Source organism: Amphiprion ocellaris, chromosome 11 (genome assembly GCF_022539595.1).
Source record: "Amphiprion ocellaris isolate individual 3 ecotype Okinawa chromosome 11, ASM2253959v1, whole genome shotgun sequence".
Classification (NCBI taxonomy): Eukaryota; Metazoa; Chordata; class Actinopteri; family Pomacentridae; genus Amphiprion; species Amphiprion ocellaris.
Window position 1 is genome coordinate 3446293 of NC_072776.1, and position 26933 is coordinate 3473225.

Consider the following 26933-nt stretch of genomic DNA (forward strand, 5'->3'; position numbering starts at 1 on the left):
ACACACACACACACACACACACACACACACACACACACACACACACACACACACACACACACACACACACACACACACACACACACACACACACAAAAAAAAAAAAACAACCATGCATACCATTCAAAGCACTGGACAAATACAAAACACACATATCAACCCTTTGGCTACATCTTCATAAAACATCTGTGACCAGAGAAAAGCTGATGGCATTGTACACAGATTCAGACCCACACAAACAGCATGATAGCTACTAAATACAGTATGCAGGCCTGAGGATTTAACACTAGAAATAAAAACAAACCAATATCACAGCAGAGACTTTCCAAGCTGTGAAGACAGCTGGTTCACTCATTAATATCAATCATTGTTCCCAAACGCGGATGAAACAACTTAGTATTAAGAAATATGGCAACTTCGAGCTAAAGTCCGTCTCTGGTCATTGAATAAAGCTTCAAAAACTCATCTCTGTACACCACAGTTACATATTTATAAGTTTTTCCATGACAATAATCCCTTTCTGCATTAGATGTAACTCTATTTCTCTTTGAACATGTGGCTCCAAACAGCCTCCATGTCTCTCTACATGCAACCCTCCATACTTGTTGCAACTCCAGCACACCAGCTCACCTATGACTCAATCACTGACAAATGACTTTAATATGACGGAAAAGTTAAGCTTAAGTGCTAGTTTCAGGAAACTGTCTGACCTTACCATAGCCCAAGTACAACAATCATGCAAGGAGTTGTGCTGTGCCAATATTATAATAACAGTCTATGAGAGCCAAGCCAGTGGCTCAGTGAGACGTGTACTTAGGCTCAACAGGGCTATGAACTAAATACTAATATTGGCATGCTAATATGCTCAAACTGGCAATGCTAACATGCAAATATCTTGCAGATATAATGGTTGCCATCTTTGCTGTCTTATTACTAGCATGTCAGCTTTTTTCCAATTCAAAACATAAAATCCAACTAAGGCTGATGGTAATGGAATAGGGTTGCAGGTACTGAGTCAACACCTAAAGCATGAACAGAATTGAAATTCTGGACTGGTGTGTGAGATGAAAAGCTATAGGGTCACATGTGTGGGGCTAAACGTGTGTCATGCGTCATTCAACAACTGCTGGTGCAGAGAAAATGTCAGGGGATTATTCAAGTCGTTGTAAGCATTAATGTGTGGACAAAATGTGTGTCAATCTGCCCAAAGATAAGGGTAAGTATGAATTTTGAACTGCTGGTAGCGCTAGCACAAAAGTCAAAAGTCCGTACGATTCATCCTCTGGGGACCACAAATGTGTGCACAAAATACAATCCAGTATTTAATGATATATTTCAGTCTGGTCCAGAGTGGAGGACTGACTAACCCAAAGGCCAGCTAACAGTAATATAACTAATAGAACCAATATAACTTATACATAAGTAATATAAACCAAGAAGAAGACTTTGACAGAATAGTCAGATCTAGAATGTCAATGTTTTGTTTGGTCAATCGGCTGGTGGAAGCTACACTGTAGAAAGTTTTTGCATGAGTGTCCTTTTAGATTTACTTGACGTCTTTCAGTGCACCCAGTGGTGGGTTAAATCACTCTGTAAGTGTGTCTGAAGTGGTAAGAATGGCCTAAAATGCAACAGTGAGGACTGAGTATAATATGAAGGTTCCCAATTTAAATTTCCTTAGCCAATTCAAAAGTTACTGCTTCCTTCTTACACTTACAAATCCTTCAACGTTCCTGCCTCACTCACATTATCATGTCACTTTAGCCTCACGAGGCTGTGGTGTCCAATCCAAAGCTGTTATCATCTTGTCTATATTATAACCTGGCAAAGACAATACTATCTACAGCCTTGATGTCAAATACACAAGGTTGATATCAGTCAACTTTAGCCAAGCCGAAGTAAAGTTCAATGAAATCCAACTTCACGTTCAGCCCTTAATTATAACTAATCAGAATTAGGGAGGAAAGAGCTAAAACGTGTAAAACAAAAATTTATTCATCTTTTGTCCTTTTATCAATAGAGGTTTTCAGTCTAATCTCTACTAAAAGCTTCAACAATCAGAAGACAATATAGCAAAGTCAAAAAAATGAGGAGTGTGACATGAGGTTATGTCTCTCAGGGCCACCTCATACCAGCCGTGTTCTCTAGGGAACACAAAGAAAGGATTATATTGTTTCAGCCTCGGTGATTGACAGTTAAGTGTTATACCACAGCTAATTAGTTTTTCCCCCTCTAAGATAAAGATTGGGGCATGACGATGTGATTACAATTAATTTTGATAATGGCAAGAAAGGCTAATTGTTTTCAAGGTCAAAGCAGTATGCCGGTGGCACTCGCCTGTTTTCCATCATGAGGTTTTAGCTTCATGCATTTCCAAGATGTGTCTTGGAAGACTCCAATCCAAACATCAACCACTGATAGTTTTTCCTCTACAATCATCAAAATTGCAAAATACAAATGCAGATCCACAACTCCATCATGTATCTATTATAGATATGCATTAGTGTTTACATAGCTGCTGTCGCTTACAACACTCTTATGTATTTTTGTTCATTCTTAAGACATTATGCTGCCTCCTCAGCTTCCCAGTTTTCAGTTGTAATGCAATTATAAATCCTACATGTCACAAAATACTTTCTCTCTTCATTCTCTCACTTCACACCTCCTTTTGAACCTTCTTGGTCAGTCCAGACTGCAGTCTGATGCAAATGTGGCAAGAAACAAGCGAATGTCTGTCACATCAAGAGAAACAGAGCATAAATCAAGAAGGGAGTAACAATGTTTTCCTCCTACCCAAAAAGACTCGCAAATCGTCAGTGCTAATTCTTAACCTAAATGGTTGCCATGTGGATTGAACAATGATGAGAAATCTTTATAGAATTAACAAAACTTTTTCTGTTATTAATGTTTTTGTCCTCACCTTAGGATTGTATTTTTGAGCCTTAAATTCTGCAAATATTCCTCATTAGTTCTCTCTAACATATGTCCTGTCTCTGGACAATTTACAGGCGGTGAAGTGTTGCATTAAGCACGGTGAAATTAATATTTTTTTCTGCACATCCCAGCATGATAGGAAGATGGGGTCAAGGCCCGGATTCAGCTGGAATACAGCACTCCTGCAGCTTTGCTCAGGGGTTTGAGTGGCAGCTTGCCAGTGCTGGGGTTCGAACCCCCAACCTCAAAACCCAAAGCCTTGACCGTTTAGCCACCACTGCTCCCCAGAAGAATAAAAGAAAGAGGAGGAAAAAACTGAGATGAGAACACAGCATCTTTCAAGGTCAGTCTTGTAATTTGCTTTCCAACATCCATCTTGAACAAAGGCAGTAAAATCCAAGTTGCTATTTTAAAATTAATATCAAACTCTTAAGGTGGAATGTCTTTCATTACACTTGCTTACTTAAACTTCTCAGTTGTCACTTGCTTAGTGGTTCATGTTGATTTATTACGACGCTAATATTTGCTACCTTGGCTATCTTGTGGTATCAAATTATTTCTGGGGGCATTTTATGCATTTATTAGACACAAATAGTGGAGAAGTGACAGGAAATGAGAGATGATATGTGACTGAAGCCAAACGCTGTCACTGAGTTGGATCATACTAGACTACATGAGGTTTGGCAAAGTAAAGCTAAGCAAGGTTGTCCAGATGTCCTTCTCTCTGGCCATGTTGTCCAGCTCATCGTAGTGAAAGCAATAATCCTTCAGTATGCTCTGGATCAAAGGGATATATCCTGAAGGTATGTTGATCAGATGCCCAAAGTACTTTCCTATCACTGTCAAAGAAAAGCAATTCTTCTCTAAGCTCTTCGCAAACGACCAGCCTCCTCACCCTTTCCTTGAAGGTGACCCCAGATATCTGGTGACAATTTCAGCTATTTATATCCTTGAACCGAGGATTTGTTGTGAGTACAAAAACACTCCAATCGTATTTGTGTGGAGGTTTCTTTTATCTAATAAGCCATCTTTAGCAGAGGACAGACATCGCTTGCACTGAGCACACAAACCTCACAAAAGCCACCTATTTTCAGATATGCATATTGAATCATTTTAACTGTAACATTAGTTAATTAACCACTGGTTATGTTTTTAAATTTACATTTTTGAATATAATGATCTATGTTGCCTAAATACGAACAACTATCTGCTGACATTTTTTGTATGTCTTTGATGTTTGGATGAAATTCTTGTCAGGATAAAACACACAATCAGTAAAAATGTCTAATATTTCATTAAGCATCCAAAAAGAAAAAATCCACAAAGAACCCACCTGACTTGTGGCTCTTCATTTGAATCCTGGATGATTTAGAAAACCCTGACCTGAGTACTACCTGGCTTTTCTTTTCCTAAAGTTCTTCCAGAGTGTTTCTAAGACCAAAAAAATGTCCTTTTCCTGATGAAAAGTTTGGTTTGCCCAACAGCAGAAGAAGCATCCACACCTCCAATTTCCTAAAGGAGCAGGAACAATTCCATAACTTCAAAAAAGTGTCCACCCTTTATCCAAGAGTTCAATTCCAAAGCAAAAACTCTGACTAGAGGTAAACCATCTTCCCCCAGAGAAGTGACATTTCACACAGCCAACAGCAAAGTGTGTGAGAGCAAATCTTCACCTCACTTAGCTCACTTGTCACTTGGCCAAATAAATGTCTCCTCTGCACCATTAGAGAAAGAGAGTCATTTTTATCTGGCTTACTTTTTAATTAAATGGATTTGATATTACAGATATTCTGATGTCCAATCTATTATAAAAACAGGCATCTGATTGTACACGAGCCTTCAGGCAGTCCAGTTTTTACATAACTGAAGGTATTTATTGATGACCATGCAGTCCTAAGAAAGCCATTCCTGTCAAAAAGAGTTTCTGTCCGTTCCTTTGATTTCTCAGGATTCATGCAACTTTGATGAACTCAACTTTGATGAATGAACAGATTTTTTTTCTGCACTTAAAACCCAAGATGAGCAGGTTCAAAACAGAAAGACAGGCTGCAATAAATGCTTGAAATCGGGTCAGATTTAGGCAGCACATAAGAGTCAAGGCACACAGTTTGTTCAGGTGACATTTTGTGGCTCTACTCCGTCTGAGAGCGTGACGGTTGTACCTGTGTTGTAGCCGTAGAGGTGGTGCTGCTCCTCGACCCCCACATCTGCTGAAACTGCACTCTGATCTCTGCAAATGTCTCAATGATGACAGCAATAAACACATTCTGTAAAAGAGAAAAGCAGACGGAGTGAGAGACAGCGAGAAACTGTAGTGGGAATTGAAAGCAAATGACCAAGTTCAAGTGAGTTCTTCTTTCTGTGATGCCATATTCATTCTCACATTAGCCAGAGAATATTCTACTAACAAGGGGAGCTCATCATGTCTGTAGGTGAAATATTAGGTTATGTCAATTAACCAAAGCCTTTTGCTGTTCAAATATCCCCTGAAATTATAATGAAAAGTGCAGCAGAGAGAGAAAGTCTTGGCTCTAACCTTGACAAGCCATGCCAAGAAGAAAATGAGAGTTATAAAGTAGAAGTAGGAGCGCCAGCGAGGGAAACTGTCGATGGCTCTGTACATGAGGAACACCCAGCCCTCCTGTGACGCAGCCTCGTACACGGTAAAGATGCTCGTACCTACGCAGAAAACACACACAGCGATGTACACTCAGATGAAAAGCAGAAAGTGTTATTGGAACGAATGTCAGTGCAGTCTTTAGTCTAACACGGTGATGTCTGTGAACCTCACACCAATTATTACGGTTCACTGAAGACGACACCTTTTAGAAAGTCGAAATAATACATTGAGTTTCTCTTTTTATCTATAATGAATGTAAATTCTGACGGCTTACACGGTTAAAAATACAGCACTCGGGTATCCTCACAGTCCCTTTGTTATAATGACAAGATTTAAAATTCCAACTGTTTGGCAGACTCATTAGCATGATGAACTGATCTTTGATGCATGCCTTTGTCGCTGACAAATTCGATCCGATGTAGCTAATTAACATAAATTATGTACGTTGGCCAAACTACTAAGTGAAACTCTTGGCTGTTTTCTCGTTAATGTGTTCTCTGCAAATGAACTGTCTGTACTTTTAATACTTGGCCAAAGATGATTTCATCAAGAAAGAATTTCATTTAAGTTTAATGTCTGAAAATCTGGACAGTAGTTTGTGTTCTTTTGCCTTTCAAAATAGATGACTAACAGATCATTGAGTTTTCTACAGAAATAAACTCCCAGACTGAAGTCAAGTCAAGTCACCATCTATAATAAAGCACATCTGAAACAACAGTTAAAGTGCTTTCCAGTGAAAAAGATCACGATTGCTGTTTTAAATTTTTACTTAAGTTTAACCTAACAAGTTTTGACATTAGGATTAAGACTCTATAGTGTTATTTATGGTGTGATTTTATCACACCATACAATTCATTTATTAGGCATTAAAACCTTAATAAAAAGTATACAAAATACTATTTATCTTCACAAAAACATTCCAAGGTTGAGACTCTACAGTGTTAAACTGTGGCTAGACTAGTAAGAGAAGTCACAATCTGCCAGTTACGCTAACAAATACATCAAATCCTTGTTCTAAGTTTAATGTCTTAATACTCAGGGTCTCTACTTGAACATTAATGAAAACACAAGTGGTTCAGCATTTTTCCTACAATGCACCTAAAGCAACTTAGAAGCTACACAGATATCTATAAAGTGTCCCCAGAGATTATTTAGGTCACACATTTAGACTGTACATTGCACCGGATGCACCATATTCCAGTCAATTATGTGTCAATTAATGTGCTGTTTACTGTGAAGCTCTTAGTCTCCTTCACGGCTGTTGAAAGATTAGGGGCGCTGCACCGTGTACTGCCACTGGATCCAAGAACCGGGATGCAGCAACATGGCACAGATTTACAGGTGAAAGGCTCAGTTTATATATTTAGCAGCAGAGAGAAGATTTTAGTCAGCTTGCAATGCTAATTTCATTTTAGTGTATCTGTTCTCTTGTTCTATGTCAGAAACTGTGAATGTTATGCACTGTGTAATGTACTGGATATGCACCGTGTAGCTCATACCGAGTTCATTGAATCCACTGTAACCGAGCTCCTGCCGGCTAAGGCCCAGCTCCTCCAGGTCCATGCATTTGAAGCCATGAGGACACTGGTAGCCTTCTCCATCAGGTGAGCAGTGGGTGTCTGGGATGGCCAGGCTGTTCCATGTCACATTACTGACCAAAAGGAGACAAAAACAATCATAAATCACATGTTAGCAGGTGATACTCGGCATTAATGTCTAAAAAAAGATGAAAAATATACTGTAGAGGGTGACGTGTGAGTAAATTTCTCCTGCTCTCTCTCCCTGTCTTTCAGCCACAGGTGTTACCAGGAGCTGGTTGATTTCCCTAATGAAAATTAATGCCCTCAAATTGCCTGCCCAGACATTCATCCAAATTGTTTATTATGGGGTACAGGATCAGAAGGGATAATTTATTGCACTATCACAAAGGGCAATCAGAGGCATAGTGGTGAATCCCGATAAAGCTAATTATTCTGGACGACAAAATACCAAAGTGTTTTATCAAAGAAGTCACTTTTGAAGATAAACGAGCAGACAAAACGTGCCCTGATAACTCAATATTAATAATTTTGAGTTAAATAAAAAAACAAAACATGTTTGTGATAAGAAAATATTCATGATTGGTTTTCTCAAGCTATAATTTGATAACACCAGAATTCATTTGTAAAGCTTTGCATAAATTAAACGTAGAGTTCCTGTCAACTATTGCTTAGTGTTGACGCTCAGTCACAAGAAACAGGAATTTCAACACATAACAGAATATGGTAGTAATGCTGTTACATGAATTGGTTCAAGGCATCCAATGATATATGATAATTAGACAGCATCATAGCAGCAAATATGTCATATTTTCTTAATTTAATGTATATATATTTGGAAGAAGACTTGTAAAAATTTAACATAAGATGGCAAACATTTCACTTGTGGATCTATAACTGCTCAAGCCATAAAAAACAACAAACAAACAAAAAATAGAGCTTAGAATAAATCATCTAAAATACAACAATTTTTAAAATTATAAATTTCTGCCCAGTTACAGTTTTTATATTCCAAATTAGATAAAACAGCTTTAGCTGATCAAAAATATTACAAAACAAATGCACACAAAAATGTTTTAAAAATAAACATAAGGAAATAATAATAATAATAATACCTTTAATTTATAATGCACTTCACATATAAAATCTCAAAGTGCTACAATACATTTAACCATGACCATATAGGTTTAATGAAATCTTCAAAACATAAATCTTCAGGCAGCAGATCTACTTCACCCTGCTTAAACCTAAGCACATTATTCAAGCCGAGGAGCTAAAGAGCGACGAGGTCAATAGCAGAAATCCTGACATTCAGAAGGGGAGACCCTACTTTGTTCACAAATCCAAAGCCCCTTTTCTTCTAATATCCATATCAGAAAATGTCTCCCCTGCTATTTTTTTCCCAATTTCCAGCAAATCCCTCATGTGTGAAAAGCTAGGGAGCTTTGACTTTGTGCCAAGGGCATCTGACAGATAGAGATTAGACACATCAGGCCACATGTGACACATTTCTAAAACACCCCCATTAGAAGCACATACATTATGTATATATATATATATATATATATATATATATATATATAGTCCATATATGAATAGACAATGAGATGCACAGCTACCACATGACTTTTGGGCTGATGTTACAGAGGGACACTGAAGATCAGAATGTCCTGTGCTATCTGTGCGGCTACTAATGGCCGATGTATGCTGAATCCCTGGGGTCTCTGGGCACACATCAGTACGGAGATGGATGAGCTTAATACAAAGGCTGGACAATGTAGGGAATTTTAATTATTGTAATTAGTGTTAACTCTCGCTGCAGCCTTGGGCTTCAACCATGATCGTCACTTTCTTTCTCTTTTGTCTCCACAAGGAATTCCTATTTTCTGCTTCATATTCTATACTGTCTTCACCCTCCACATTAAAAACCTTCACGAGGGAGCTTAAATATCTGTACAGCAACATGTGCACACCGTCATTCTTCCCAATTCTACATCGCACCTCATGCTATTTTTAATTCAATCTTTATATCTACCATATATTTATCGTCCATTTGATTTTGTTTAACTTGATTTATTTTACTGTTAATTTAATTCTCTTTATTTAATTGCTTATTTACGTATTTATTTATTTACTAATGCTGTTATTATCATTATTGTTATTTGCATTAGGTTTATGGTTTTATCCACTATTTTCTTTTATTCTGCATCCTCTTTCCCTTACTTTGATGTGGCATTTTATGATTGTATCTGGTGTTGCTGTATTGATTCATTTTCAAAATATTTTACCATGTTTTACTCAACTTACTGACCAGCCATCTGTTTTTTAATGGTCTTCCTGAGCATTCACCTCTTATTTGTAAAGCACTTTGTAAGGTCTTTAACAGGTGCTTTAGAAATGAATTCATCACTATTGTCATTATTACTATTATTGGAATTATTGTTTAAGTCGATAAATATATAGTATATAGTGTTACCTGTGGACCTGCTGTTTAAAGTCTTTATGTGATTGTTTTGTATCTCTCTAGTTATGTCATGTCTCTGCGTTTGTTTAGTATCTTTTTGTGTTAATTTCTTTGATGTTTTTTTGCATCTCTGTAGGGCTTTTTTGCATCTGTGTGGTTGGTTGTCGTCTCTGGGGTTGTTTTGCATCTCTTTCTGGTTGTTTTGTGTCTCTTTGTAGTTGTTTTGTCTCTTTGTGTGGTTGTTTTCTGTCGTTTTGCATTTTTTTGCTTCTCTTTTTAAGTATTTTGCATCTTTTAGTGGTTGTTTTGTGTCCTTTTCTGGTTGTTTTGTGTCTTTTTATGCTTGATTCTGTCTTTATTTATTTGTTATTGTTATTATTTGTAGTAGTAGCATTAGTAGCAGTAGTATACAGAGGAAATGTACAGGATTTCAACATTATGATCAGTCGTTTCACTTTTATGACTTTTTTTTTCCACATTACACAAATTTTAGATATTTTGTTGGCCAAATTTGAGTTTGAGGCTGCAAGAATACACTGATCACCAAAAAAATAACATTTTCTACCAATGAGCTCTTGCTAAATGACTGTATTTTAAACACTCCGATACACAAACACTGGCCCATTACTGGTCTGCTAAATGTTCAACCACGACACTGTGCAAAGGAAAACTGCTGTTCTCAAAGCAGGCCACAGTTGCAATCTCCTCTCCCCATGAGATATTCACTAACAAGGGCTGTTTTTTCTACTATCAGCACATATAAGTAGATTCCCTTTCATAATAAGATTATTAGAAAAAGAATCCAAGTCTCCACAGGTCCAGCTCTTTTAGCCTCTTGACAATGTCTCATGTCTGGCTGGAACCCAAAGGCAGAGATAAGTGGTATAATCGATACAAAGCAGCATTAGGTTACGTAATCTGTTTTAGAACAGAATGTGGTTTAAACTAACATCACACAATCTGCAATTCACTGCATATTTAACAATGCAGCTGTTAGTAACGCATGCTGAACAGCGCCACTGGTGATGATGATTCATGATACAAGAAACAAATGCTTTCGTGATGAGAAAATTGATTGAGACAGAAACCTGACAGAAATCTGGGTCTCTTTGAGTTTTGGGGTGAATTTAAGTCAGATGCAGCATTTGTACTGTAAAAAATATATGAATATTGCGTTAATTTATATCATCGTGTATACAGAGACTCTCAGCATTGCTTCAGTAAACCTAAAATGCATTAATGCTAAAAACAACAGCCTAAATTCAAGATATTTCAGTAAAATGCTTAGTTATGGAGTTCTCTGCAAAGATACTAATCTGAAGCAAAAAAATCATCCAAAATTACACTTCTTAATACTTCTTTCTTACTCTTTTTGAGTGTCATTTGTAACGCAGTGATGATTGAATGTCCCAAACATCTGGACACCCAGAATTCCATAGAGCAAGAGGAAAAACAGGAGGAAGATTGACACACTCCAGATCTGCTCCCCGGATCGCCTGCAAAAGCAGAATACAGCAGAAAGATATATCTAAGAGCCATATTTTACACATATCCATCCATATTTAATAGAAACACTCATGAAAGCATTGTACTTCAGAATGTTGGTGATGCGGGAGCGGGGGAGCTCAAAGCGGAAGTAGATCCTGAAGGCCCGGATCATAATAAGGGCTCGGGGGATTCTCAGCATTCCCCACGGAGACATCTGATCCACGAGCTCCGCTATTTCAAACACCTACAACAAAGAGAAACTGATTATTAGGAGGTGAAACAGACACTCTAATAGACTGTCTTACATCAACCTGTACAGGAATTTCCAGTATAGAGAAATTTCAGCGTATAGCAGATGCAAAAAAAATATAGATGTAATAGTAAATTTTCCAATGCACCTGCAGCACCAGGGAGACCCAGATGAAAAACACCATGAATCCATCAAACATACACCAGCGATCTTTCACATAGGAGTTATCCCCCTGTGAAGACACGGACAAAGAGGAGGCTTCAACTGTGAAAAGAGGGAAGACTTGAAAGAGCAGGAAACGCGCACTTGAATGAATAAATAAGGAACAGAATATGAACATCATCATTATCCAAGGCTGTGTTTTTCAAGAAATTACATGTATTTTAACAATCACGAAACATCCTGTGATGTTTCAAGGCTTTGGTAATGCCCTGAAGTCTTCACGGCAAAAGACTAACTTTCCATCGCCTTGTGAAAATCTGACAGAGAAAGCTTTAATGGTGACAGTGAATGGCTCAGTAACACTCAAGAAAAACAAATAAAAAAGTGAAATTACTGGGGCCCATTTCCACTGATTGACCACAATATTCAAACAGCCTGCTTTCAACAGGATAAGACAAAAAAATATTAAGCTCCTGAAGTGTGAACAAACTGAAATGTCAAGGGGCCATCCAAAATGGGCATACTTAATTACCACTTAGAGAGGGAGAGAGCCTCTGAGAAGCTCTTAGGAGGTCAGGTTTCCACAGGAAGAAAGGCTGCAAATAGGAGGGTGTGTTCTGAAACACTGCACATAAGGAGTGTGTTTGATTACACAAACTGACAAGTACAAAAGCATGCAATTATTTTACCACACTATGGGGATCATTTGTGTTAGGCGGGAACTTTCAGCGGCAACAAAATACAACCTCCAAATGTCAATAAATAGAATTACAGGCTTGCTAAATATATCCACTGGGGCACATTTTAAAATACCGTAGTTCCTTAAAATCCCTTAAAACCTAGGAATTCAAACGCGTCACATGTGCCGTATTTCTAGAAGCTGAATTAAATGCCAAGTCCAGTGACAATAAACCGAAAAATACCATCTCATTCTTTAGAAAACTGTGTGTTTTTTCTGCTTTTAAGAACAAAATAAATGCTACAATAAATAAGCAGAGCTGCTTCTGTTTTATGCTGTTTTCCTGCATTAATGATTCTAATTCTGTGTCCTCCGGTGCCTCCCTGTTTGTTATCCTTGATTTGCCAATTAAGCTGTCCACATTTTTCATGGCAGTAATTACAGGTCTTTCATCTGCCAGCTGTCTGTTCCTGGATGCTGCTATAGAATATTATCGGTCTACCTCATATTTGAACTGTGTTGATTCATCTGAATTCACAGCTCAGTGTAACTAGTAAGGTTGATTTTGAAGTGTGATTAAACACAAGGCCGTAGTAGTCAGCGAAAATCATTGGATGAATTTGCAAAGTGGGAAGAAATACTAGCAAAGACCAACTTGTAATTTGAGGACACATCATTATTTCTGTATACACCTGTGCGAGAGAGAAAAGTTTTTATGTAGTGACTAAGAAAGTTACAATTCTCACCCCAGTACTGATCTTACAAATGGTAAATCATGTGTTACCAGCTTAACCCTCTGAACTCCAAAACCAGCTGTCAGGTGTCAAATGCAAATTATTTTTACACAATGAACAAAATTACACCATTTATCAGAGCTAGAAACTGTGAAAACAGAAAGAATCGTTGGATTTTTAACTTTTCAATCAGTCATTGAACTAATCCTTCTTCTACAGTGGTGGAAAAAGTTTCAGACACTCCATACATCTGCATGTATATTGCATTAAGAATCACTCTTAAGTGAACTCTCCAAGTGCAATTTCTTTTAGCAAGTCACAGTCGTAACAAAACGAACAAAAACTAAGCAAATCCTTAAAAAAAAAAAGGCTATTAAAAATTTAAAATTGATTCATTCCATAAAAATAAGATTTTTTTGGTAGAATTTAGTTTTGTTAGTTTTTCTTGTAAACGATAAACAAAGAAAAACCTAATTTGTATGTGTTTGTGTCTTTCTAATGCAGCCACACCTTTTGAAACACAAAAAAGATTTTTCCAAAAATATTTCATGATAATATTTGACATTGTGTAAAATTTTAAGGGTGTCCGAAAACTTTTTTCCACCATTGTATTGGGAAAATTATCCAAATCCCGGCTTAAATTGTCATATTTCAACAAAATCACTTAATTCTACATGTCTCAAAAATTTGCCAAAAATAAACAATTTACAGTAATCATATTCTGCAAAAAACAAAAAAACTGCACTCCTCTGTGCAACTGAGAAGCCATTAATGTCTCAGCTGTGACCAACAGCCAAATCACAAAAATTCAAGCTGTGTTTATACAAAGCAGATAGTAGACAAACATGGAAACAACTTAAAAATATATGAAAATAAAAAGAAAATCATATTTACTTTTTTCTCCTTTTATGGTTTATGGCATTATAACTTTCTAAACTGTTACAAACTAAAGTTCTTTCTACTTCCAACCATGGTTTGTGCTGTTTCTATAGGGACAAGAAACCTGCTCAGAGGGTTAAATGTCTACAATTATGACAGCATCTATACCTCCAAAAACTCAGAATTTTAAATATCCACATATATCTGATATGTATCAGATTTTTCACTTTAATTTATTGTCAATCATATGAAGTAATTATTAAATGACCTACCTATAACTGGACACAAGATGAGCTTGCTGGCATTCTACCCATATCTGAGTATTCTAAATAACCATGGCAACAACCTGTTGTCAACCAGGTTTGTCCATGCAGCAACAGTTTACCCCTATTTTTATTTTTGGACTGGCAGGTAATTTTTGGTGGCGCTCAGTGAATTTATTTAGAAAACTAGCATTAAATCCACAACAGAGCCAGGTCTCGTTATGGCATTGAAAGTGAGGCAAATCACTGCTACATCCCATAATGTTTTCATAAAATTAAGTCCACTTTCATTGTAAATGTTTAAGAAATAAACTGCTAACAGACACATATATTTAAATAAAGAGCCAATTTAAAACAACAACCATACACAAAAGTAACTGCCAGATTTTTGGGACACATACGCTACAAAACCAGTGTTTGGTCAAAGTTGTAGTTTCATGTGTTGGAAATCTGTTGCTGAAAAGTTCAAAATTGTAGCATAAAAAGTTGGAAAGAAAATGTGTAAGAATTAACAATGATGTGTGGTTTTGTTTTGTTGTTGCTTCAACTCGTGATGCTTCTGTCTAAAATCCCTGCAGCCTCTGCCAGCAGATACCTTGATGATTCCTCTGATGTGCATCTTGGCGATCATCTCGGCGGTGTAAAGGAACATGAGGAGTGTGTCCAGCGTGAAGGTGACATACTGCAGAGGAGGGTAATGCTCAAACGTCTTGGGCGTGTTCATGCACACAGAGATGACGCTGATGATGGCACAGGCTCTCAGGAGGGAGTGCACCCACTGCAAAGGACAAAAGAAGACAGAATAGTCTAAAAATGTGCTAAACATTCCAAATTTTTCATACTCTATTGATCCTGGAAGGGAAAATTCTTTGTCTGTATATCCCAGGAAGCCGGGGTCGGAGCAGAGTCAGCCACACTAAGACTTCCCTGAAGCCGCTTGGCAGTGCTGGAGCTTGAACCTCTGACCTTTCCACTCAAGTAGCCCAAAGCCTTAACCGCCGAGCCACCATATTAGCCAGCCCAGACACACATGCTAGTACACTCACTGGTTTGTTTATCCAGAAGATGTCAGCGCTGTCCGCGAGGGTCTCATCAGGCCCAAAGTCGGTCATGGGCTGGGCCTCGACCCGGGAGCTCTGTTTCCTCTTCAGCATGCTGGGGCTGGCCGTGCTATACAGAGAGTGGATCTGACAGAGAGGGGAAGGCGAACCACACAGTGACCACAGCTAAAAGGGGAACAGGGGAACACTCTGGCTGCATCCAAGTCTGGGCAGTGGCAGTACAACTTTTGTTAACTCCAATCATGGTGGTTTATTATCTGTATAAATTAATTTAATGATGTAATGCATACTTAATGCAGCTCAGAGGCATGGCACTTGGCTTGCCATAAACGGCCACATTAACAGCAACTGACTTTAAAAATATTACTGCACTTATTAAAGAACTGAATAAATGTACAGAGCTTAGCTTAACCAACATGTAAATCTACTGCTATATTATTTTAAAAGCTGTGTATCAATAGTGGCTTCTGGATGTAATTAAAAGTAGAATGGAGCTGATGTGTATTCCATGAGGTAAACTTCCCTGACTTGAATTGCCAGAGCAGAGGTGTATGCTAGAAAACTAAATGTGCCGCACTGTTGAATGGCCACCGTGATACACAACGTAGCACACATGGAACATAGAACGAGTGTATTCACACTGGAACAGCTCCAGTAACTTACCATTTCAAAAGATCATACATGATCTTCGTCAGATCGAACACCGAGACGCCAGTAGAAATATGCTGTACAGTGGTGAGGGGGTTTTTACCTGTGCGTGTTCGATGCTCGTGTGTGTGTGTGTGTTGTGTGAATGTGTGTATGCAGGAAAAAGAAAACTGTACAGGCCGTTTCAACATAAGAACACAAGAAGAAATGACACTCTGAATGGAGACAAAGCGCACATACCAAAGGGAAAAGTAAAGCTGAAATTGCTCCAGCACTGCACATAACATGCGATCAGGCATACCCTGTAAATAACACACAACAGTTAGTCAACATCATGGCTTATATGGTGTACAGTACACTACCCACATCTACAGTACGCTCATAGAGACAGGAATGCCCACCACGTCTGACATCAAGGCATATATGCGACACACTCCGTGAGTGAGTGAGTGAGTGACTGAGGTGTTGTGGAGGAAGGTGATGGGGGTGGAAGAGGGACCAGCGGACTCACTGTGAGGCTCCTCATTGGTGCGTTCATCCCCAGGTCACAGAGGGGTGGAGAAACCAACCAGAGAAAGAGACTAGAGGTGCAAAAAGGAGAATGTCCTAAAGGCCTGGAGGTCCTGCGGCAGCAATCAGTGAATGGTAGCAGTCATAAGAGCATTAAAGAGGGGTGAGAAAACATATTCACATGTGTGTGCAGGCGCAACTTCAGCACAGATCTATGCAATCAATTCAGTTCACCACAGAAAAAACACATTTTCTTTCTTACCTGCAGCCAGGCTGATAAAATATTTATACCTGTCATCTCTAATACCACAATGACATGTTCACAGCACATTTGAAAATGTCCTTTTCTAGAAACAATAGCTCTTTAATTCCACAAAAACACTGCCAAAGCCTCTTTTTTACTTTGGTAGAATGCATTTCCATAAAAGTGAGGTCTGTTACTCTGAGAAATTCTTGCTGTTAAAATTTGGATGAGGCAATCTGTCAAGATTAATGTAATTTGAGGCATAAGTCTAGCACAGGAAAGATGAAACTGAACAATAGATGCAATTAGCAAATGTCTCTGCAAATGTCCTAAAGCCCATATGAAATGTCACCACATCACAAGCACATGGACACAGATGTTTCACTGTTTATGTTCCTATCAAAGATATGTGCAAGTTAAATTCATTAAAACTGAAAAACAAGGTACAATGAATGGTCAAGCAAATAAATGGACTAAACGACCAAATTTTGATCCTCCATTGCCCTGAAGTGACTAAAATTCAACAATAAGAAGTTTTCCTTTAAAACTTGAAAGGTACAAAAACTTTACACACCTTATAAATTTTAAAAAAAGAAGATCTAACTCTTGCAACAAAACACTAAGTTAGGATGGAAATGCAGACAGAACAATATAACTATCATCACTGCTGTTCCCACCAAGAAAAGAAACTGTCCATCCCATAAACCCCATGTAGTTAGAAGCAATTTCCCACTGTAATTGCTACACTTAACATATGCAGATGGAGATGTGAGGAAGAGTGAAAACAAAATTACAGTGTCTAAGTGCTATTATGTGGGAGTATAGGTGGCAAAGACTGCAATTACTTTCCCATTTGGAGAAAGGACATGTTCCTCACGGGCAGAATGCGATCTCTGGGCAGATTAATTGTAACTGTGAGTATTTGCTCAAGTATGCAAACTTTCTTTGTTCAAGTTTTATTCTTAAGTGCACTGTGGCAGTATGTTTTTCATTATAGACAAGAAAAAGTTTGCTAGATGTGGGCAGGCAGAACATTTGCAAAGTTATTGAGTTCTTTACCACAACTGAGAGAGGAGTTTTGGTGTCAAATAGCACACTCATGCAGCATCGAAGGCAGGAGTGTCAAACATGCGGCCTGCGTGCCAAAACCGGCCCACCAGAGGGTCCAATCCGGCCCCACGGGTGACTTTGAAAAGTGAAAAAAGACTTTAACTGCAAATTGTAAATTTGTAAAACTATAAATTTAAAATAATTTCTAGACCATGACACATTGTTTTGATCATAAAATAAAATACTAGAGTGCTCTTTTGTCATTTTGTGTCTCATTTTTGTAATCTTTTTTCTTGGTTTTGTTGTTTTGTTGTCTGACTTTTGTCATTTGTCTCATGTTTTTGTCGTTTTATTTCTCATTTTTGTCGTTTTGTGTTTCCTTTTTGTCTCACTTGTGTTTTTTGTCTTATTTTTGTGATTTTGGGTTTTGCTTTATTCAGTGTTTTGTCATTTTGTACTTTTTTTTGCCTTGCTTGTGTTGTTAATCTACTTTATTGTTGTTTCTCACTTTTGTCATTTCTGGTCTTGTTTGTGTCATTTGTGTAAATTTTTTGTCTCGTTTTTGTCGTTTGCCTATTTTTTTGTCGCTTTGTAACTTTTTTGTCAAATTTTTTGTCTCTTTTTGTTTTGTTTTGTGTTGTTTGTCTCATTTTTTGTTGTTTTGTGTCTCATTTTTGTCATTTTGCATCTGATTTTTGTAATATTTTGTCTTGCTTTTGCTGGGTTTTTTTTGTCTTTTTTTGTCTGACTTTTGTCATTTTGATGATAAAGTAAAACACTATATCATTCAGTTCCAGATACCTGTGACTAAATGTTTTGCTCCTTTGCAGAAACACTGTGATCTATAAGTTGTAATGTGTAAATGATAAACTGAGGCATAATATTGCTGAAATTGAATTTATTTTTCTTAAGGAATTTCAGGTTGTTCATGATGTTTTGTAAAAAGATAATTCCTTAAATGTGAACATTTTCAGAATGTACTTTTTTGCACTAAAACAAAGGAAACATTTGGAGTTGTTGTTATTTATAGGTCATTATGCTGTGATTTTACTGTTCTGGTCCACTGGAGATCAAATTAGGCTGAATGTGGAACCTGAATTAAAATGAGTTTGACATCCCTGATATTGTGTACAGTGACCACATTAGCATTAAAACTTCATTAATCAATATTTTAACAACGGTTCACCCAATAGTGGCAGTTTCCCTCAGTTTTTTAAATTTCTTTCTATATGCTGTTTTGATTTTCCAGCCCAAAGACTCCTCTCCTTTCTCTTTGACCTTGTTTTCTGTAGCAGCAGATCGATTTTTTCAATACGAAAAGCTCAGATAAATCCACTGGACGCTACCTGCCCAGCACCAAACTAAAGACAAAGGGACCAACAAGCTGTTGAACACAGAAGAGAATTTAGAGTTAGCACGGCAGATATAGTGTCTCCTTTGGCAGTATGGGATCACATTTGTGTCCAAAGTTAAACAAACTGAAGCACATAAAAATGAATTGAAAGCAGAAAATTAGCTCAAAGGCAGAACTTTCAATCAAGCTGTATAAAATGCTACATTTGATTATCCTCGCCTTTAATCAGGATTTGACTTCGATGATCACCTTTTCCCCTTTTGTGCCTAATTTTTCAGGTTTAGTGCTGAATTTTTTAAGTGACATTCCTTATTTTTCAGGTGTCAGTTCTGACACAAAGCTCCTACATGGGTAGGTGTTACAGTAATGCATCCCCATTGGTCAGTTACCTTTGGAGGGAAATGCAACAAGTGGTAAAACCCAACAATTTCCTATATTTCTTGAAACTGGAAAACATAATAGACTGAAGCTAGACTACAACCACTGGGAGAACAGTGAGAGGGACGCTCTGCTGATTGGTGGTTAAGCTCTCGCAATCAAGAATATCAGGTAAGGGGAAACAATTTTTCTTGGAAACCGTCACTGAAACATACTATAAATAATGGTAATACTGCTAAGTGTCTGCTTAATGTAGAAGCTGGGAAGTCACCACTATTTTTCACTCCTTCCATCCATTTACATGCCTCTATAAAAAGTTATTGAGACAATATATTTGTGGGACTTTTTTTTGCTGTTTTCAGGCCTAAAATTAACATGGCCGCCTATAACCAAACACCACATGGTATTTTTAGACAAAGATTCTTCTAAATGTTATATATACAATTAAGTAAAACTGAAATTGGAAGTTATTTATAAAGATATTGTAGCAAACCTGTTGACACTTGACTCACGCACTACATTATATTAAATAAGTCAGAAAGCCTTGGAGTCTGGCCAGTCTTTTCTTCAGGAGGAAATGACATCATGTGGAGCAGGTCATGTGATCTGGAATTAACACACTTCCTGGAGAGGCGTTTTTGTAATGGGGAACTTAGTTGAAAGTGATTTCTCAAACACAGATACAATTTGTTATTTTCTATATAAAATTTTATATATTGCTAAAAAAAAGAAATATCTGTCATGATTATCTCAACTTAATAAAAAGAACACAATTAAAACAATTTTGAATCAGCTCATTTTATTATTGTTTAGCTCATTAGAAGGTTGTTGTTATTCAATTTGGACGGTTATTTAGATGACATTTTAGTGATATCCAGTCATTTTTTATTAATAAATGATTGTTTCCATATTAAATAATTATGGAATTTGTAAAGACATGATCATAAAGAACATAAAAAGCAATACTTTTTTTAATTTTTAATAAAATGTATGAAGATATATCCCATGGACTTCAAAAGTCCCTCAATTATATATTGACCCCATTAACTCTGCTTTTTTTCCTCCTTTCTAGTTTGTTTCTCTCTCCTCTCTCTCTCTTTTTCTTTCTGCAGGTATCTTTGGCCACAGAGCTAAACATTTCTGAACTCACCAACCTGCCCAGGGTTTATTGCTTTCTGTTTCTAACTGCTCATCTTTTCTCTCTCTGGTTGTCCTCCCTGAGCCTGACTCTGCTGGAGATCATTTCCTGCTAAAAGGAAGTTCTTTCTTTCCACTCTCATTAAGTGCTTGCCAGAGGAAACCATTGGGTTTCTTTCCATAACCTTCTAAGGTCTTCATCTTAACATTATAATTAGTCTGGTAAATTTGTAATGTTAATCTTATATCTCAATTGAAAAGCATTTTGTGTTCAACTTCAGTTGTTTTTAAAAAGCAATATAAAGAATGGTGACTTGACTGCAAAATATATACAGTCTTATTTTGTGTTTAGGGTGAACTTTGTCCAACATTCAGTGCTGGGCAGGTAGTGTGGATTTACTTAAAATAACATGGATCAAAGCAGGTGAGGGTGAACAGTAAAATTAAAATAAAGTGGTGAGCTTTAAAAGCCAAACAAAGAGCTGAAAGGCCCTCAAAGGGATGACACTGCAGAATCAGATGGTAAATGTGTAATCGCTCCTTCCACATTACACAATCATTTCACCATTTGCCGATATAAAAATACTGATTAGAGCCACATTAAAGCAAAACAAAGTAGAAAAGTCTAACTCTAAGTTATCATACATATGCATGTAGACACAGACAGGTGACAAATTAAAGGAAAAAAACAACAGGAAGTGTTCAAAGTTGATTCTACAAGTGTCCAGCACTCTACTGAACAGATGGAACACCATTCGTCCAAAAGATATTTTCTCATTTGGTGTTTTGATGATGATGGCAGACAGCAATATGTAACATGCTGGTCTAAAATCTCCCATAGGTGATTAGTTGGGTTGTTGATCTGGTGACTGTGAAGCCAATAGCATATGATCTGGACAATTTCAAACTCATCAGACCATTCAGTGAGCCCTTGTGCCCAAATGGATGGGGGCACTGTCAAGCTGGAATGGACTACTTCCCTCAGAATAGAAATGTTTAGTCATAAGATGAAGGTGATCACTCAGGACAACTTTGTGTTGATTTGAGCCACCAGATCCCCTCACTGTAGGGGTCAAGGGTTCAGGCTTTTTTCTGTAATTTGTCACCCATTTGTATGTTGAAATTCAACTCATGCACTGTTTGTTGGTAAACTCACACCAGACTATGTAACATATAATGAAAAGAGATGAACATCTGTCAATTTTTAGTGTGATAATGCTGTTTCATTTGCATCTTAGAATACTATTTTCACCGCTACATGTTGACAATAGGGTCAATACATAATTGCAGGACTTTTTGTATCATGGTCGACATTTTTGCTGTTTTCAGGCCTAAAGTCAACATGGCCACCTATAACCAAACACCACATGGCATTTTTACAGAAAGATTCTTCTAAATATTATATATACAATTGTGTAAAATTGAAATTGAAAGATATTCACTAAGGAATTGTAGTAAACCTGTTGACACTTGACTCACACACTACTTCATAACACTACTTTATATTAAATAACTCAGAAAGCCTTGGAGTCTTGCCAGTCTCTTCTTCGTGAGGAAATGACTTCATGTGGAGCAGATGAACTATTTACTCAAAACTATTTCTGAATAAGCTCATTTTATTCTTGTTTAGCTAATTAGAAGGTGGTTGGTATTAAATTTGGACCGTTATTTGGTTGACATTTCAGTGATATCCAATCAAGTGATTGTTTCCATAATAAATAACTATGGGATTTGTAAAAACATATTTTTTTCTTTTATTTTTAATAAAATTGTATGCAAGATATATCCCATGGACTTCAAAAGTCCCTCAATTATATATTGATCCACTAATCCTATTCTGTTTTCTGAATCACATCACAACACTGTCAGCTGTCAGTGCTGCCAGAAAATTGCAAAGAAAATAACTGTACAAATTTCTACTTTTTATAACCTTGACAAATATCAAACACAGCTTGACAAATCTGTGGAACAACAACATCTGGATGAGCTATGACAGGCCATTTGGAGGTCCTACTGCTGACTAACTAGGGCCTGCAGGACTTCTGTGGGCAAACGTGGAATCCAAAACCCTTCTTTAGTAAACTGCTTACCCTCCTTAACAACACACGACACGCTGCTGTGGCATACGAACGATCCCACGTCGTGTAAAGAGGCTGTCACATCCCTGGATTGTCAAGCAGCGAACGCATGTTATCCATACTGCTGAATGAATGACACCGGGAGAGCCAAGGTTACTATGGAAACCAATGGGAGCTAGTCCTGCTGTGACTAGCTACAAAAACAAGCCAAACGCGGTACGTTAACAAAAATAAAGACAGATCGAGATGCTAAACGGAGCTATTACGAAACGTGACAACCTCGCCACGTGATTGCAGCAAACACACAGTAATATTTCGCCAGGGCCTAGTCGGGAGGATGAGATTTTCCTCCACTTCCTGGAGAGCCGACAAGCTAGCGGTGCGGCCACAGCGAGCCCGAAAACGCACAACAGCTGGACGTCCGGGTCCGTGCACGACGAGCACATTAAGAAAAAACAGACGGAATCACTTACGAGAGCAGGGGTTCCCTTATCTGCCGTGTCTAGCCCTGTCCATGACATCAGCTGGGGTTTTTTCCGGGTCTGTTGGTGATGCTCGTGTGGGATTTTTTTTTTTTTTTTTTTTCGGGAGCGCGCAGGTTTCCAATCACATCCACGGCACCAGTGCATGCAGCGGAGGCGCGCAGCCGTTTCCATGGTGACAGCCTAAGCTTCCTGATGTTGCTGCATCACAACAGTCTCCCAAATATATTTGTTTTGCTTCGATTGTTCACACTTGAATTGATCATTTTGGCAGAGGGCTCCCTGAATTATAATCTAGCAGTTCTTCATTCATTCATTCATTCATTCATTCATTTCTTTCTGCTCTTATTTAACTTTGACAGATCTAATGTTCCCTCTAATTTTTCCTGAGTCTGAGCAAACACACAAACTCCCTGAGCGTCCCTTGGACCACTGTGAGCAACATCAGACGTGTGCACTGTGGTCACACCAGCATCACATCCATTCAAGTTACATGGTTCATTAAAAGAATCAAATTACAGCATTTACATTTCTGTTAAAACACTTTGTCAACAGGAGCCAGTTGAAGGCTGCAGTGATTTTAGTGACACTACAATGTAGAAGAGTGAAGTTATTGAATATTTGTCTCTCTTTACTGTTGCAGCGGTTTTGTAAATTGCAGACGGACCCTGTTCACTCCATAGACACCAATGTTATTCCTGTAGCTTGAAAGACAGCTACTTTTGATAAAACTGGGCTTGTAGCACATTGTCTGCCTTGCAACAATGGGAAAGAGGCACCGTTTATGTTTTGACAACCTAAATCTAATGAGTTATTGATGCTGGAAGTCCGAATCTGTGAATATCTTTCCAACTTTACTGAACTTGGGGCCACTACCACCTAAGGAGTGATATATTTAATTTTGAAAAAAGCATTTAGCCATACTTAAACCTTTAAGTGCTTTATTAACATGGAACTAAAAATTTTGTATTGTTTTATTATCACAGGTTGTGTCTGAAAAGAGGTGGCATCATTTTAAACAGTGAAATCAAACTAACAAAATGTAATGACCAACCAGTGAGCAATACTGGATTCTGCAAAAACATAAACAACTTTTTTAAAAATCTAAATCTTATCTTAACACAGTTAATGTATTAACTTATTTTTGTGTGTATGCATGTATTTATTGATTTATTTACTACTGTTAACATATCAGAGTTCTGAGTGAATTTTTCTTAAGATAGGCAAAGGCCATTTATTGATTACATATAGGCTATTAAATATTTGTTAAAAACTAAAAAGCATTTAAAAAAAAAACAACTTAGGCATTTATTGAGTCACTAAAATACTGTAGAGTACAGACCACATCAGCATGATTATAAGCATCCTCTGGTAAATGAACAACCAGATACTGATGTCTCTCACCATATGGACTTCAGGAGATGACTGGGGGATGATAAACTGTGACCTACTGGTTGGGTTCTCTCTGTTCTCATGTTTCTTACATGTTTGTCCCCTGACAGCCAGGTCCTAATGTTTTTGAGCAACACACCATACTATGACGTTTTTACAATGATGGTTCTACTATGGAACCAGTTTGACATGTTCAGGTGTTCTTTGTGTGAAAACTCAGAGATTTCAGGGATCAGAAGGTGGTTTTCAACTTTCTTTGTTAACTTTCTGCTTCAACTTTAAACTAAATTTCCTTCACTAACCCCGCCCTCTGGACTTCCAGGAAGCTGTGTTCCTATTGGCTGTCCAGGTGGCTGATTGGTGTTATCAGGAACACCTGAACAGCTCAGTGTCTTCCTGCTTTATTTTGCTGCAGACAAACATTTCCTCTGCTTCTGTTCACCATTGAACTGGGTCTGGCACTGTTGCTTTAGTTTGTTCTTTAGACGTTGGCTTGCAGCTTCTAGCAGTAAAATCGTCTTTAATGTGTTTCTTGGTGTGTTTTAGGGCTTTGTACTGGATAGTTGTCTTGGTAAATGTGGTTCTTTAGCCACAGTTAGTACATAGTACTAATGTCTGCAGTGATTAGTGGATTTGGTGCAGCTGAGTTGTGTCTTTAACTTGGCTGCAGTGAGTCTTTAGAGGTTTTTGGTCAGACACATTCTGTATTCTTGTAGTGAACCAACGTTGGTTGTCCAGAAGGTAAGAGTTCCTGTCCTGATTCTCTGTTCTCAGAGGTTCTCTGGTAGGCTGCAGGAGACTTTAGTGTTTGGGTTGTGCTAGTTTGGTTTTTGTATGGTTTCATTTGGACGACTATCTTGAGGCCCCTCCATGTGGTTTAGTGAGGTTTTCTGGAACAGTTCTACAAAGCAACCTGCAGCAGAAGAGACTTTGAGAGTTTTTAGGAAGTTCTGGAGACCAGACTTTAGAGCAGCAGAAACATTTGTCAGCAGTTTGAGCAGGAGAAGGTGAGCTTCAGAGTAGAAATGAGACAGAAACCTTCTTGACCCATGTGGTGAGGTCCTGTACCAAGAGTTTGAGCAGGTTGTGAAGAGTCTGTAGTTCTTTGGTCTGAAAGCACAAGAAGAGTCGACTCCTTAAAGGAGAAAACGGGAGATATTGTTGGTTCTTCTGTCGCTCTGCAGTTTCCAGTTTCCTTAGACTGAATATCAAGTTTATATTTTAAATGATTTCCCATGTGAGCCCAAGAAGACTTCAATAAACTCCCTCCATCCCCTGGACACAACATATTTTATTACCATGTTAAAGGGATAGTTCGGGATTTTTGACATGAATCTCTATGGCATCCCTATCACTGGTAACGTTCACTGTCTTACCCCCGACAGTGTCCCGTGAGCTGAGTTCTGGTCCGGTTCTGGTCGCGGCGAAAGTAGTCCGGCAGGTTTCCAGGGTCACTTAAATAAAAATGTATTTCTTCTAAAAACAGCATGTGTTCAAAAGAGTGATTTATTTGCATCACAAAACCCATTTCCACGAAAAAGTCACACCACGTAATCACTTGGCACTACTTCCTGTCCCGTTGTATCAATGCGCGCTGTCCTCCAGCTGACTGCTGCATACATGTGTTGACATGTGTTGATATCAACACATGTACGCAGCAGTCAGCTGGAGGACAGCGCGCATTGATACGACGGGACAGGAAGTAGTGCCAAGTGATTACGTGGTGTGACTTTTTCGTGGAAATGGGTTTTGTGATGCAAATAAATCACTCTTTTGAACACATGCTGTTTTTGGAAGAAATACGTTTTATTTAAGTGACCCTGGAAACCTGCCGGACTACTTTCGCCGCGACCAGAACCGGACCAGAACTCGGCTCACGGGACACTGTCGGGGGTAAGACAGTGAGAGTGTACGTTACTAATGATAGGGATGCCATAGAGATTCATGTGAAAAATCCCGAACTATCCCTTTAAATCTTTTTTTTTTTTATGTTTTTGAGTTTTAATCATAGTTTTAGCATAGCTTTTTTCTCTTCGCTTGTTTAGTTTTGTCATCTGTGTAAAAGGTGCTAAACAAATAAAGTTGAAATGATAAACTGAATAATTGACTAACTCATGATTGTGACAACAGAAGTATTTTCATTGTGATTTAAGGGTTTATTTCATTTTTAAGGTTGGGGTTAAAATCTTGACAGAAAAGAAGATTAAAGAAATAAACCACATAACAAAAAGCAATTAAATCAAAGGGAAAAAATTTAATTATTAAAAAGATTTAAGAAATTTAAGATGTAATTTTCTAATTAACCATTCAATTTTTTAATTAAATGTTTTGTCTTTTTAAAGGTTTAATAATCTAATTAAATGTTTTGCATTTTTAAAAATGTTTAATATTCTTCTTGTTTAATTGTATTTTTTAAATGTCTAATTATGGAAAATATTTTATCTGTAATCTTTAATATTTGTATTTTAAAAATTTTGTTTAATTTCATAATGACATGTATCTTGTTGAATTATCTCATTCAATATTTGGTCTGTTTAATAGAGTTAAACATTAAATACAATTAAATTATATTAAACAGACAAAATATT

General features: G+C 37.6%; 1 protein-coding gene across 12 annotated transcripts in view; it reads right to left on the reverse strand.

Annotated features, from left to right (window-relative positions):
• nalcn (sodium leak channel, non-selective) overlaps positions 1–23095 on the reverse strand; it is an 88411-nt gene extending 65316 nt beyond the window's left edge. For 2 of the 12 annotated variants that reach the window (XM_055015190.1, XM_055015183.1), the window contains exons 1-11: positions 22945–23095; positions 16232–16343; positions 15961–16022; positions 15058–15198; positions 14607–14789; positions 11443–11526; positions 11149–11288; positions 10924–11052; positions 7054–7205; positions 5471–5613; positions 5097–5201 (exon numbers count right to left, since the gene is read on the reverse strand). In XM_055015190.1, coding sequence (XP_054871165.1) covers positions 5097–5201; positions 5471–5613; positions 7054–7205; positions 10924–11052; positions 11149–11288; positions 11443–11526; positions 14607–14789; positions 15058–15198; positions 15961–16002 — 1119 coding nt within the window. In that variant the 5' untranslated portion in view covers positions 16003–16022; positions 16232–16343; positions 22945–23095. Of the gene's footprint in view, positions 1–5096; positions 5202–5470; positions 5614–7053; positions 7206–10923; positions 11053–11148; positions 11289–11442; positions 11527–14606; positions 14790–15057; positions 15199–15960; positions 16023–16231; positions 16344–22483; positions 22924–22944 lie in introns of those variants that run through there. The other 10 variants (XM_055015189.1, XM_055015186.1, XM_055015188.1 and 7 more) reach the window with 10 other exon arrangements.
• Between the last annotated feature and the right edge of the window lie 3838 nt (positions 23096–26933).